Source organism: Amphiprion ocellaris, chromosome 2 (genome assembly GCF_022539595.1).
Source record: "Amphiprion ocellaris isolate individual 3 ecotype Okinawa chromosome 2, ASM2253959v1, whole genome shotgun sequence".
Classification (NCBI taxonomy): Eukaryota; Metazoa; Chordata; class Actinopteri; family Pomacentridae; genus Amphiprion; species Amphiprion ocellaris.
This window is the reverse complement of record NC_072767.1, coordinates 38089558-38102279: the sequence shown is the minus strand read 5'-3', so window position 1 is coordinate 38102279 and position 12722 is coordinate 38089558. Positions and strand designations below refer to the sequence as shown.

The following is a 12722-nucleotide window of genomic DNA, read 5'->3' as shown; positions in this document are numbered from 1 at the left end:
GGAATCACACTCTAATACTCTGCCATTTTTATATTTTCTTACTTGAAATACAGCTGCAGGTTTGTGGTGATCTGGGTTCAGGCCAGGTTATGACCATCACAGCTTACTTTGCCCTTATCCTGTCATTGCTTCTTAGCAAACGGTGTCCATTCTTTAAATCCCTTCGGTCAAACATATGTCATCCGGAGCTTATCTCCTCTCTGCACTCTTGTTTTGCCACAGTACACTGAGCACTTTGACTAGACTTGTGGTTCACCTGTTCTGGTTTGTTGTTCAATGCGACTCCCTTGGTGTTAGGCTTTTTTTTAAAAAAAGTATTGTTTTTCTCGCAGTGCTTTTGTGACTCAGCACAGGCACTCAGAGTTGACAGAGAGGCTGCCAACAAAGATGTCGTGATTTTACATATTCGCACAACTTTGTTGTAAACCTCCTCTGCTCCGTCCCTGACCGAGCCGATGTCCAAACTGGCGACTCAGCAGAAAGCCTGGCACAAAATTAAATTTCGTGCATCCTGCGGGTCTTTAGAGGCTATTAATGCTAATGAAGATTCATGCGTTCTAATAACATGTCGAGAGGGAAACGTGCCAAGACTGAGAAGAGAGGGAGCTGGAGCTTCTTATTTACCTCACCCACAGCGGTCCTCTGAACAGGAAAACACACCGACTGAAACTTACACAGAGGCAGGTAAACACATAGAATATCCCTGAAGTTTTGCGTAAGCCCGGCAGAGGCTATTCAAATGGAATAACAGCAAGGCTTCACTCTCACTCCATATGCTATTGTGTGCAACACTTGCCAATTCTCTCTCTCTAAACACGAAAGCTGTGGAGATGAGGGGTAATTTATTCTCATTCAAGGTTCTTAATTAGACAATGTACCTGAAGCAACTGTCATCCTCTGCCATGACTGGGGAAAAAAAGATCAGGCAGGAGAGAGAGAAACTGTGAAGAAAAGAGAGAAAAACAGAGAGAAAGCATCAGAGCAGGTGTTCCAAAAGATGAACAGACAGAAAGAGATGGAGGGAGAGTGGAGTCTGCATTAACGAACGTTTCTGATGGAGAGGTGTAAAACGGTACTTTGAGCTGTTCTAGAGGTTTTAGTGAGCTTCTGTTCTCCCTCTTTCTGATATTCCAAAGAAAATTGTACTCAGATAACAAAGTTATAAAGCCTGGCTTGCACTATCACAGTCCCTTTTGTCTCTCTTTTGTTGCCGTCCCCCACAGAAACTTTTCCAGCAATCTTTCCAGGAACTTAAACAGCATTTAGACCACAGAAACATTGCTCCAGATCTGGTTTCTGTACCAAAGTTCCTGCCTCAGTGGTATTATTTTCCAATGACACAGCAACAGAGTAATGAACTCAATTCAGTCATGGCTGAAACACAAGCACAAATGTGGTGAGGCAATGGTTTAGTTGTAGAGTTTGTATTCCTTTTAATTATCCTCCTAGACTAAGAGGTGATGGCCTCATGTGGGTGGTTAGCAAACAACTAGCAAATAGATCCTTATTTACACATCTAGCAGACATGGATTGACATTAGACATGAAACAGAATTTATTTTAAGTTGTGTTTCTCAGGTAGTGAACGCTGGGTTTACGCACACTTTTGGCTGGAAACAGCTGCCTGCTGCTGAAAGTGATGTGAGGAAAATGGTAAAGTTTCAGACAATGAGATGAAAAACTGCAGAGCTGGGAGATAATTCTCCAAGAATTTGTGATTGCAAGAGAGTCTCACATGCTCACAGTCATTTCATCCATTGTTGATTTATACTTGATCCATTCTTGATTATGGCCGGTTTAAAAGCACCATACAGTATGCAACAGAGGTGAGGGTAATATAATATTATAATATTAAAAGTCAAACAGAAGGGCATTTGCTCTTATGTACAAATAGAAATAAAGGGATTTTATTTTAGAAATACAGGCCCTACAATAGCCAGTGCAATGAAAGTCAAGATACCTTTAATTACTGAGATTCCAGTCTTTTATTTTGTCGAATCTTAGTATGTCCACCTTTATTTTGGCGACAGATTCAGTTCTCCTCGCCATGGAGGATACCAGTGTTGCATAAGTTTCTGGAGAGATATTCTGCCATTCTTCAGAGACAGTTTTTTCAGATGTTCTTTACTGGAGTGACTTTACATTCAAAATACCCCAAAGATTCTAGCAGAGTGCTTTGGATGGTTATCATGCTGCAATATTTCTCTTCTGTCAAACTTTAGAAAAAATGTCATCCCCTCAACACCTTCTGCACTCATGCAGCCCCATATCATCACACTCCCAGCTTCGTGCTTCACTGCCAGGCTTATGCAATCACTGTGGTTGCAAAGTTTCATCTTGTGGTTTTGTAACGAAGACCGAGCAAGGCTTTTTTCTTAGATAGAGAAAAGACATACTTGTAATGCAAAGTTCTCACACTGTGTGAGCTGTCATAGAAGCTCAGATTTCCACTGATAACCTTTGTACCAGGCCTGAAGCACCTACACATCTGTTTTTCAGGCTAGATTGGGCTGTCCATGGCATCATTTGCCAAGGACAATCACTTAAACCCTAATTAGAGGTACAGTGGCTCGTTCTGTTCCTCCTGATTACTGCTGCACCTGTGTTTCAGCTGCTATTTAGTTTGTCATCAATCTTCCTGTATCCATCTTTGTGAAGACTCACAATCAGATTTTTGAATTCCTCTGGCAGCTCTTTGACATGATGCAGACATGCAGATCGACACAGGTCCAAAACTGAGAAAGCTCTAGTGAAATAGGCTGTTTTATATGCATGTTTGTGTAGTTAGATTTATTGGAAATCACAGGTTTACTTAATTGTTGTTTCAATGATCACAGAGTTTTTAACTTGTCTGTCAGTGATCACAGGTGTATTGACTTTTGTTGCATTAACTTTCGACTTAAGGGCATGTATTGTCAACATAATCTTTCTAACGTATCCATTTTTGATTCTTCATGAGAGGAAATTATTTTTTTGTCAACTTAGAAATAATGCAGTCATTGAGAAATGATTCATTTTTAAATCAGTTGACGTTTAACAGATATTGCACATGGGTGTGACTTCTGTCGTATACTGCATTTTCACCAATAAATTTTGAGCTTATTTGTTCTTTATACCAGCCGCCCACTGTTAGCTCCATTACCAGTCTGTTCATTTCAGAAAAATACAACCAAAGATGAAGCCAGTGGATATTCACCAATATGATAATGCCTGCACCGTCCTCTCCTTATGCTAATTACACACTGTGCCTACTCATATGAATCAAACTCGCTGTGTGATTTTTTTCCCCCCTTTTTAGCTGCAAAAGTCCTGAGCTGCCCTCACTTTTACCTCGGCCTCCTCCATCAGCATCAATCTGCAAAGACACATCTATGAGATAATTATGCAGAATGAGTGTTCAGACTGGCATCAGTCATTCATGTTGCGATCTGTAGCTGTTTTACTGTAACATCCATTACTTCTAATTGAGAGAATCTCACTATTAAAATGTTCTATCAATCAACGCTGCACTGGTAATAACCATTATTAATTCCTCAGCTGTTTGAAGATTCTTGTCACATGTTCACCTTTTGACGTCGGCTATCAGCAGATTCTCTCTCTCTCTCTCACTTCCTCTCTCTCTGGACTCCTGTCATCTGCCCTCTTTGCAAATGGCACACTGAGCTGTCAGCCTTCAAAGAGTCACACAGGGAGGAAGCAAAATGGCAGCACGCACACACACACACACACACACACACACACACAGCAATGCACACAAATGCAAACACATGCCGTTTCATCATTCAGGGGATCTAAAAAAGGCGATCAGCAGAAATATCACTTGGTGATGTGGATAAACGACCCAATCAGTCAGCTGGAAGTGTATGGCCTTTTATTTCCTAACTGCCGTTCACTAAAATCTGTGGGAATATTAATCGCTGAGATGTACCCCCTGCCTCTCTCCCCGCCTGACGGAGGGAGAAAACGGGGAAAAAGAAGACGACTTGAATAATGTCTAAATATTTGAAGAGGCTGATGTGATGTCGGGCTTTGAGCCTCACTGTCAGCGAGTGCGAGAAGAAATCAGCAGAGACTAGGTTGAAGATCTGAGGGGGAGAAAACATGCCTGTTTATTTTTGATCTCTCCTTTTTCTTTCTCTCTGCTTATCTCTCTGTCTTGCCTTCTGTTTTTCTTTTTCACTTTCTTTTTCTGTCTCTCTCCTTCCTGTCCTCCCACTGTGCAGCTCACTGCACACTTAGTTCACTTTTTTTTACCTTATGGATGATTTCTTTTTTAATGTATGCATATAAATCCTGTCTAGAAATCGCACCTGGTCTGCATTTTTGTTTGTTGTTAATAGCTCCTGTTTAAACCCTTACTGGGACCAGCAGTAGCCTTATGCACAGACAGCCTCTGGGCAACAGCCAGTGTGGACCCCACAGCAGAGGATTCAGTCATGCTGTGTATGTTTATTTTATATATGTGCATATGTGTGTTTCCTGTCTGTGTGTGTGACACCTACCCTGATTCACCTGTCCCTGGTCCTGCAGATAACAACCCTTTCTCCACCTCTGTGAGCCAAACTGGACCCACTCCCGATGCTAATACAATGCACCCACTGCCATGTGGGCAAACACTTTGAGCAGGTAGCGACCAGGTCTGATGATGGAGCGAAAGAGTAAGCTGGCAGTCAACAGAGAAAACGGCTGATTTCTCTCCCAGAGGACCAGGGATAGGATGCTGCTGGTTTAATGTTAATCTGCCTTCTGTGTTCAGAAGCGTGTTGTCTGTGACTACGACATGCATTACATCTCCTCTGAAACCTTACCGTTTTCTTTGCCATTTCCCATTTGTGGGTTTGAGAAAATGACAAATCTCAATTTGGATTAATCCACTCCTATTTTGACTTTTAGGTCTAATCAAGGCCATGCAAAAGGCAGACACTGGTTTCACAAATGTTATAGTTGATGCCAAGATGAAATACAGGCTTTGAAGTGTTGGAAGGGTACTTCAAGAAGTTCTCCACCTTACCTGGAAACAAGGGGCATAACTGTAAACTAAAGCCTTGTATCACTGAAACTCAAATGTTTAAAGGAGATGAAAGTTTCAGGTTGCCATGGTATTGCCCCACTACAATGCACACAAATGTTTAAAACTCGTCATATACAGCCTGATCCACAAACATTTGGAGAGTGACACAGACCATCACCATGGATGAAACCCAGCGTCTGGTGATGTCTACAGGTTTGAGATTTCATGCTGTCATTGACTGCAAAAGATTTGCAACCAAACATTAAAAGTCACAATTTGATTCATGATTAGGTTAGTTTATCCAAAGGCTCCACAGTGGCTCGGTTGTGCACTGTCACCTCACAGCCAGAAGATCCCCGGTTCGCTTCCCAGCCTGAGATCTTTCTGTGTGGAGTTTGCATGTTCTCCCTGTGCATGCCTGGGTTTTCACTGGGTTCCTCCCACAGTCCAAAAACATGCTGGGGTCTAAATTGTGCGTAGGTGTGAATGTGAGTGTGCTTGGTTGTCTCTGTGTAGCCGTTATGATGGGCTGGTGACCTGTCCAGGTTGTCCCCTGCCTTCACCCTAAGTCAGCTGGGATAGACTCCAGTGCCCCCGCGATCCCAGTGAGGATTAAGATAATGGATGGATAGTTTGTCCAATTACTTTTGATCCCTTAAAAAAGTGGAGGGCACATATATAGTGTGTTGTAATTCCTACACCATTCACCTGATTTGGATGTAAATACCCTCAAATTAAAGTTGAAAGTCTGCGCTTAAAGCCCATCTTGATTGTTTCATTTTAAATCAGGGATGGTGGTGTGTCGAACCGAAATGCTGAAAACTGTCCAAATATTTATAGACCTGACTGTATTTATACGAATCAGCAGCTGTATGATCAAACAGTAAGTAAACAAGACGATGAATCTGATCAAGCATTTAATGCAGCTCTTGCCTTCTTATTTGTTGAAACCACAGATGCATATCCAGCCCTATTGTTGCTACAACTCATTTAAACACTGCGAATTCTGCTTTAAGAGAGGAAAGCTTTGAGCTGGAGTGCTGTTGCTCCAGGACAATGCATCCATCCACACAGCTCAGGTGGCAAAAACAGCTATTTGTGGCTTTGAACTGTTGCTCCAAGCATATACTGACCCGACCTGCACCACCTGACTTCTGGAAGTCACCTGTGCTGTGTGGGCAGCTGTATTGTCCTGGAGCAACGACACACCAACTCGAAGCTTTCCTCTCTTTCCAAAGAAATGACCACAATTATTAGAGTTTTTGTGGACAGTGATATGAGGCTTCATAGCTTACATTTGTGCCCCAGAATGAAGTTTTGCCTTTTGTTTCTAGTTGAGGCTGCTGTAGATCCATGAGTCTGATGGCACCAAAATAGCAATTTATAAGCCCTGGAACAGGATTCTATACCCCGAGAAAGTTACGTCTGAAACTGTTTTATGTTTTATTCACACGATCACAAGGTCCATCCCTTCATTCATTATCTATACCTTCATGTCAAGGGTCACAGATGGCTGGAGGCATGTTACACCCTGAACAGGAGGCCAGTTCATCGCGATGCCAACACAGAGAGACACACAGCTATGCACACTCACACCTACAGCCATTTTAGACCCATTAACTTACCATGCATGCATGTTTTTGAAGAGGAAGCCTTACAGGCACAGAGAGAACATGCAAACTCCATGCAGAAAATCACAGACATATACAAGGTTTTGCCAAGTAATTCACTGGGGTCCTGCTGCATGATGTTAGTTTATGCTGCAGCAAAAGTTGAGCCAACTTCAAGTTTTTGCTTTTTTGCCTGGGCGACCCTGTGTTGTTTGGCCGGAGCCCAGAGGTGCTGTGTCAACAGAATGGCCTCGTTCAGACGAATGAGAGGCAGCATTTTTCACACGGGGTTTGTGTTGGTCTGACAGTGCAAGCTTTTTTCAGCATTCATTAAACAAACACAGGGAAGCAATATGCAAAACTCTGTAGTAGTAGTCAGTCCAGTAGCGTCCTAACAGACATACAGTACGACTTAGGCAGTTGAGAATTAATTGATCAGAATTTCTTTTTCTTAAATTGGTGTTTTAGAGTTGTATGGTCTCAGCTGCATAATATCTGATGCAAAATTTAATTAGTTTGGGGAAAAAGATCACATTACCGAAAGAAAAATCTTCATTTGAATGCAGAAAAACAAATTAAAAGACCCAGCTTGATTTACACTCTATATAGTCTCAAGTGGTTCCTGCATAGCAACAAATTATTTTTGCTGCTTCTTTTAACTTGTAACATTAATATTTAGTAATAAAATTTGCTGTGAAGCTAATGGGCTGGTTCTATACACCCTGTAACAAGAGGAGAGCTGTAAATACGTCTCCTTTCTCTCTTCTCATCATGAGTGAATGTAAGCATTTCTTGAGAATACATTTGATACAGAGAAGCCCTGAGAACACAAATGTTGGCAGATTTCTTTTTTATCAAGTATCTCCTGCAAGTTTAAGATATTTTTAGGTTAACTGGAGCTTCTTATTGTATGTGTAAAGGTTTTTTATTTTTTTAAACTTGTCTCTAAGGAACCTTCAATTCTCTCTATCAGTGATTGAACCGTTCCAACCATGAGACAGACACAGCACTAACATGCAGAATTATAAGTAGCTGGGAGCCCTCGGTATGCACAGTGAATGGAACTCTGCTCTAAAATGAGCAGCTCATGCACACAAAATGCGACGTTAAGCCCTTGCACCTCAGACCACAGAGCCACCGAGCCGTCCAGGAGGCTCAGACTGTTAAAATGACTAATTGGGTTTCATGTCATTAACGTATTTCGAGGTCATTAGATTAAATCCCCAGACAACCAGGAGAAATTTCAGCAGGCAATATAATGAAGCAATGCTCCACTTAATTTACAGAATAATTGTGAGAGCGACTTACAGCACCGCTGAGAAGATACCGTTAAAGTAAATGTGGGCAGGAGTAAAAACACAAGTCCCACTCATTATCTAACCTGCAGTTCAAGAGGTACGACTAGTGGTAAAGTTTTTTGTGACAAACTAAATAATGTTCTGGTGCAGATAAAATATATTTTTCTTGCTGTATTTTGCATAACATAGGGGAGAAGTCATCAAGTGCTTATTAGGGAACCAGGATGCATCTGCTAAAAGTTAAGCAGCAAAACACAGAGCTGATGAACACACAGCTATAGTTTGTGACCAAATGTTTTATATATACATCTTTATGTTATTAAATGGATTCATGTCAGACATGTGACATTTGGTGTGTTAAATCTCATTTCATATGTAAGGAAGCGCTAAGAATTCTTTGTAAATATCACTTGATCCATGTCTGGTGGATGTATGAATCTTTCCTCGCTCAGTCAATCTTCCTTAAAGCTACTTCAGCAGTAAATCTGCTGTGAGGTATCAATTTGTCATCCTGCCCGGCTCGTGAGCCCACGTGTGCTTAGCTGTGACGAGATTTGGATATTATTTGAAATGTTTTGATGATTTTGCCATTACCAGGTTTTGGTACTCGTACAAAAGCTTTGTGACACCGCACGTTGAAATGCGAACATTTTCTTCCCAGCAAAACCCTTAAATAAAGTAAGGAAGTTTTCTCAAATGTTCTTTCAAGGACTTTGCCTGTATAGAATGTTTAAAACCGGCCACGTATTTATATGAATCAGCAGCTGTCTGATCAAACAGTAAGTAAACAACAGGATGAATCTGATCAAGCATTTTATTCCAGCTCTTGCTGTCTGACAGTTTTCAATGCTCATTCGCACGAAGACATATTTGTTGAAACCACAGATGCATATCCAGCCTTATTGTAGCTGTAACTCATTTTAACTCAGAGAATTCTGTTTTATGTAGGACTCAGTTTCAGCTCTGTTTCACTAAAATTGCCTTTCCATACAGCTAGACTGCATTCTCAGTTAAATTTGGAGGTAAACTTTCTCCCAGATTACATCTGTGATGTATCAGATATATGTTTGCAATCAACATGTCTTTGCAGTTCATTTAATTTGCTTTACTGTTGCTCCTTTTCAGCCAAGTAATCATTTACTAGATGGGGTGGGGCTCGTTACTCTGCTAACCTGGAAAATGGAGAAGAAGCTTGAAATGTGTTGTGAAAGTGTCTGAAACCTAACCAGGCAGTTTTGCTGCTTAAACTTACTCAGACTTGTAACATGTAGTTAAGTGTTTTAAAGGGTAATTTTCAACCCAAAGTGTGCTATTTTCCTAAACTAAACGAAGCATATTTGTTGCCTGAACCCACCTCAGCTTGCAACATGTAGTTAGCATTGTGGAAAGATAATTTCTAATCCAATGTGTGATATTTTCCTAAACCTAACCAAGCTTGTAACATGTAGTTGATGTTGTGGAAAGGTCATTTTTAACCAAGTGCATGATATCTTCCTACATGGAGCCATGTAGTTTTGGTGTCTAAACCTAACCAAACAGTAAATGAAACATGACAAAACTTCCTTTGTAGTAGATGCTAATGAGCACTAAACACCTAAACAACCAGACACAACAACAGTCTCTTCCCTCAGCCAAGTCTGATAAACATTTAAATCAGTCTAACAAGCGTGAACCACTGTAGACTGTATATACTCTATGTATACCACCTATTATTTATATTTTATCACAGAACGCTCTGCTCTGTGTTCCATTGGACTATCATCCATCTCACTCATGTTCAAGGTCCAAGAGTCAAGATTCCTTTGTTGTCTTTGTGTCAAGATACACAACAAAATGTCGGTGCGCTGCCTAAAAAACAGAGCTCAGATATAAACATCAAAGAAAGATTTATTACAGTAACTCATTCAAAAGGTGTTCAATCTCACAGTCCCAGACATTCACCTAATTTCCAACATATCCTTGGAAATTATGCACATAAGATGTCAATAACTCTGTATTCATTGATAGTAACTGTATTTTGTGCTAAATGTAGGTTTGATTCTTTGGATCTTGTGGTTAAACATCTTGTTATCCTTTTTTGAATTCATATCTGTTATATTTTCTGTAGGAGCAATTCATGTGCACACATATGTGGCTAATAAAGCTGATTCAGATTTTGAATAATGGTCCCACTCGACACACCAACCCCAGCCTCTGTCTTCTTTCAAACTGGAAGTGTGTCCCACTACATCATGGCTTTACCTTTCCAGGAGAAAATGTGTTTTTTTTTTTTTCGGAACATAAATGAGAATGCAGTCTCGCTGTGTAGGAGCGAAATGTCTGCGAGATGGCCTTGTCCATTTCCATCACACCTACTGTATGGAGACGAATGAATGCATGACAAACAGAGCAGTGGATGCATGATGAATTTCAAATGGTGCAGAGTTGCAGCTCTGATATAACTGGACAGACACTTGTCATCATAAATTTCCCAGACACATGCAAACATTATTAGATCCATTCCTCATTCCTCTCCCACATGCAGCCAACATGCGTTCATCTGTCTCATTTTTGACTTGACAGCTTTATTGTATGACGTGATGCAGAAATGACCCTCAAAGCTCCATGCACCAGTAACATGCTGCTAGATGTTGGACACATAGTGGAGCTTTTTGCATGCAGAACAGCTTTCAGTGTGAGTAGTTTTACACTCTCTGGAGGCATTTGTTGAGGTTAGCTTCTGAATCAGCTAATGCACTGAGCTGCAGGAAGAGAAAGTATAGAAATATAACTTAAGTTGCAAATTCATATTGATTCCGAGTCATGTGTTTTGGCAAACCACACTCTGGGAGGTAAAATGTAGCTTCACCTGAGGAGGTGGTGTTACGATGACCCAGTGCATTGCATTGCACTTCACAGCAGTGTACCTCACATGGCCCTGAACAACACTCTGAATGGAGGAGAGCTCGACAGTATGAAGAAGTGCAGGTTTCAAGGTCCTTATTTCATATTACTGTATAGAAAAGCTTTCATAATGTTCTCCTCTCCTCACTTTTCCCTCTTCTATCGATGGCCAAGACTGCATCTCTCTGCATACTAAGCAGGGCCCCATACGGCCCATTTGCACTGCCCAATTTACCGGTGTCGCTTCAGATTTGTTGGGGGAGAAGCTGAGGCCATTTCCCTGATCCCCAACACTGCGGGGAGGGAGAGGAGGGAAGGGTTAAAAGGCAGGGTGAGGATGAGGCGAGTCGACTGACAGATTGAGCCCGAACCGCATCGACTTTACGCACATTTACATCTGCACGCCAACATCCACCCAAAGAGCTCGGAAACTGAAAGCCACACTCACATTGCATTTGGGATGTACAACTCGCAGTCACACAACTAACCCCCGGAGAGATGACGGGAGGGAAAGATGAAAGAGATGAAGGCAGGGAGAGGGAGGAAAGGGATGTAGGGACAGTCGCTGTGCTGACAGGACTGTGACAGGGCTTAATTACCAAGCGAGCACCGCACACTGGAAGCAATTTCTAAGGATTGTTGTCATTTGAATAGATTAAAACGCCCTTTCACTGCACTAAGCTGTCTCTCCGGCTTCCCTCTGCTGTGGATTAAAAAGTCCAACGCAAATCAAAGAGGAGAAGACACAGACAGCAGTGAGAATAGGAGGGATGGAGGCAGAGAGGAATGTCACAGAGGGCACTTAAAGCAACATGGTACTGTGGGGATAACTCAAAGATGAGAGGGACAAACGGGAAGGTGAAACGTAGCTCTTGTTTGCTGCAAGACAGGAGGAACGTGTGTGTGGGTACAAAAGATATACTAAAAGAATAATGGTCTTTTTAATCCTAAATCCTCCTACATCCTTGTCTGTGCTGCAGAGTGTGGGTGTTTAACAGTTTTTAAAAAATCCTCACTCGTCTTTCCACGTGGATTTTAAATGGACTAATAAGTCTTTTTCAATTACCTCCCCCTTCTCTTTCAAAATCTCCTCCTGCAGACACCGAAGGCTGCGAGCACACCTGGAGGAAGTTTCACGGCCACTGCTACAGGTATTTCAGCCGCAGACACACCTGGGAGGACGCCGAAAAGGACTGCAGGGAGCACAGCGGCCACCTGGCCAGCATCCACAGCGCCGCCGAGCAAAACTTCATCCGAGGTGGGTGAAGGGGAAACAGGACGAGAGCAAACTATGGGAATGCTGTTTACGGTTTGCTCCTATCTGGTTGTATCGCAGGAAAATTAGGGAGATAAGTGTTGGCATTCAAGGTTTCATATATCCTACACATTTTCTGCAGTGTGAGGTGACTGCTGCACGGTAAAACAAAAAAGAAAAAAGCGAGAGAGAGAAAAGATGAAAGTCTGTCAGAAAGGATGCCAGAAAAATACATAAAAAAATGGCGGAATACTGCAATGTTCTAAAAGTATAAAGGCAGTAAAATATCTGCACAATAATTAGATTTGAACTGATTTAAATAGAGTAAAACTGTATAATTTTACAGTAACACTGTAAGAGAAGAAATTATTATTTGATAAAATAATGATTTTTTAATGCAAACATTATGTACAGTTTTGCCTGTTTTTTTGTTTTGTTTTCTTTTACAAATCAAGTAGAAACACATAAGTTCTAAAACTTTTTTGTGAATTTACTAGATATTATCTGTAATTCTGAAAAATATGGGAAGTAAATGACATAAGACTAAGAAAAAATTATCACCATTTTTTTAAAAAATAATGGGAAATACCTGTGAAATAACCTTTTTGCTGATTTAAACACAGTAACAACAACATAGTTAGATTAATTGTAAAAGAACGACTTGCC

General features: G+C 41.2%; 1 protein-coding gene across 2 annotated transcripts in view; it reads left to right on the top strand.

The window, feature by feature from the left end:
• The window catches only part of ncanb (neurocan b), a 211675-nt gene that overhangs the window by 179491 nt on the left and 19462 nt on the right, over positions 1-12722 (top strand). For both annotated transcript variants that reach the window (XM_035949577.2, XM_023273505.3), the window contains exon 12: positions 11901-12059. In XM_035949577.2, coding sequence (XP_035805470.2) covers positions 11901-12059 — 159 coding nt within the window. The remainder of the gene's footprint in view (positions 1-11900; positions 12060-12722) is intronic.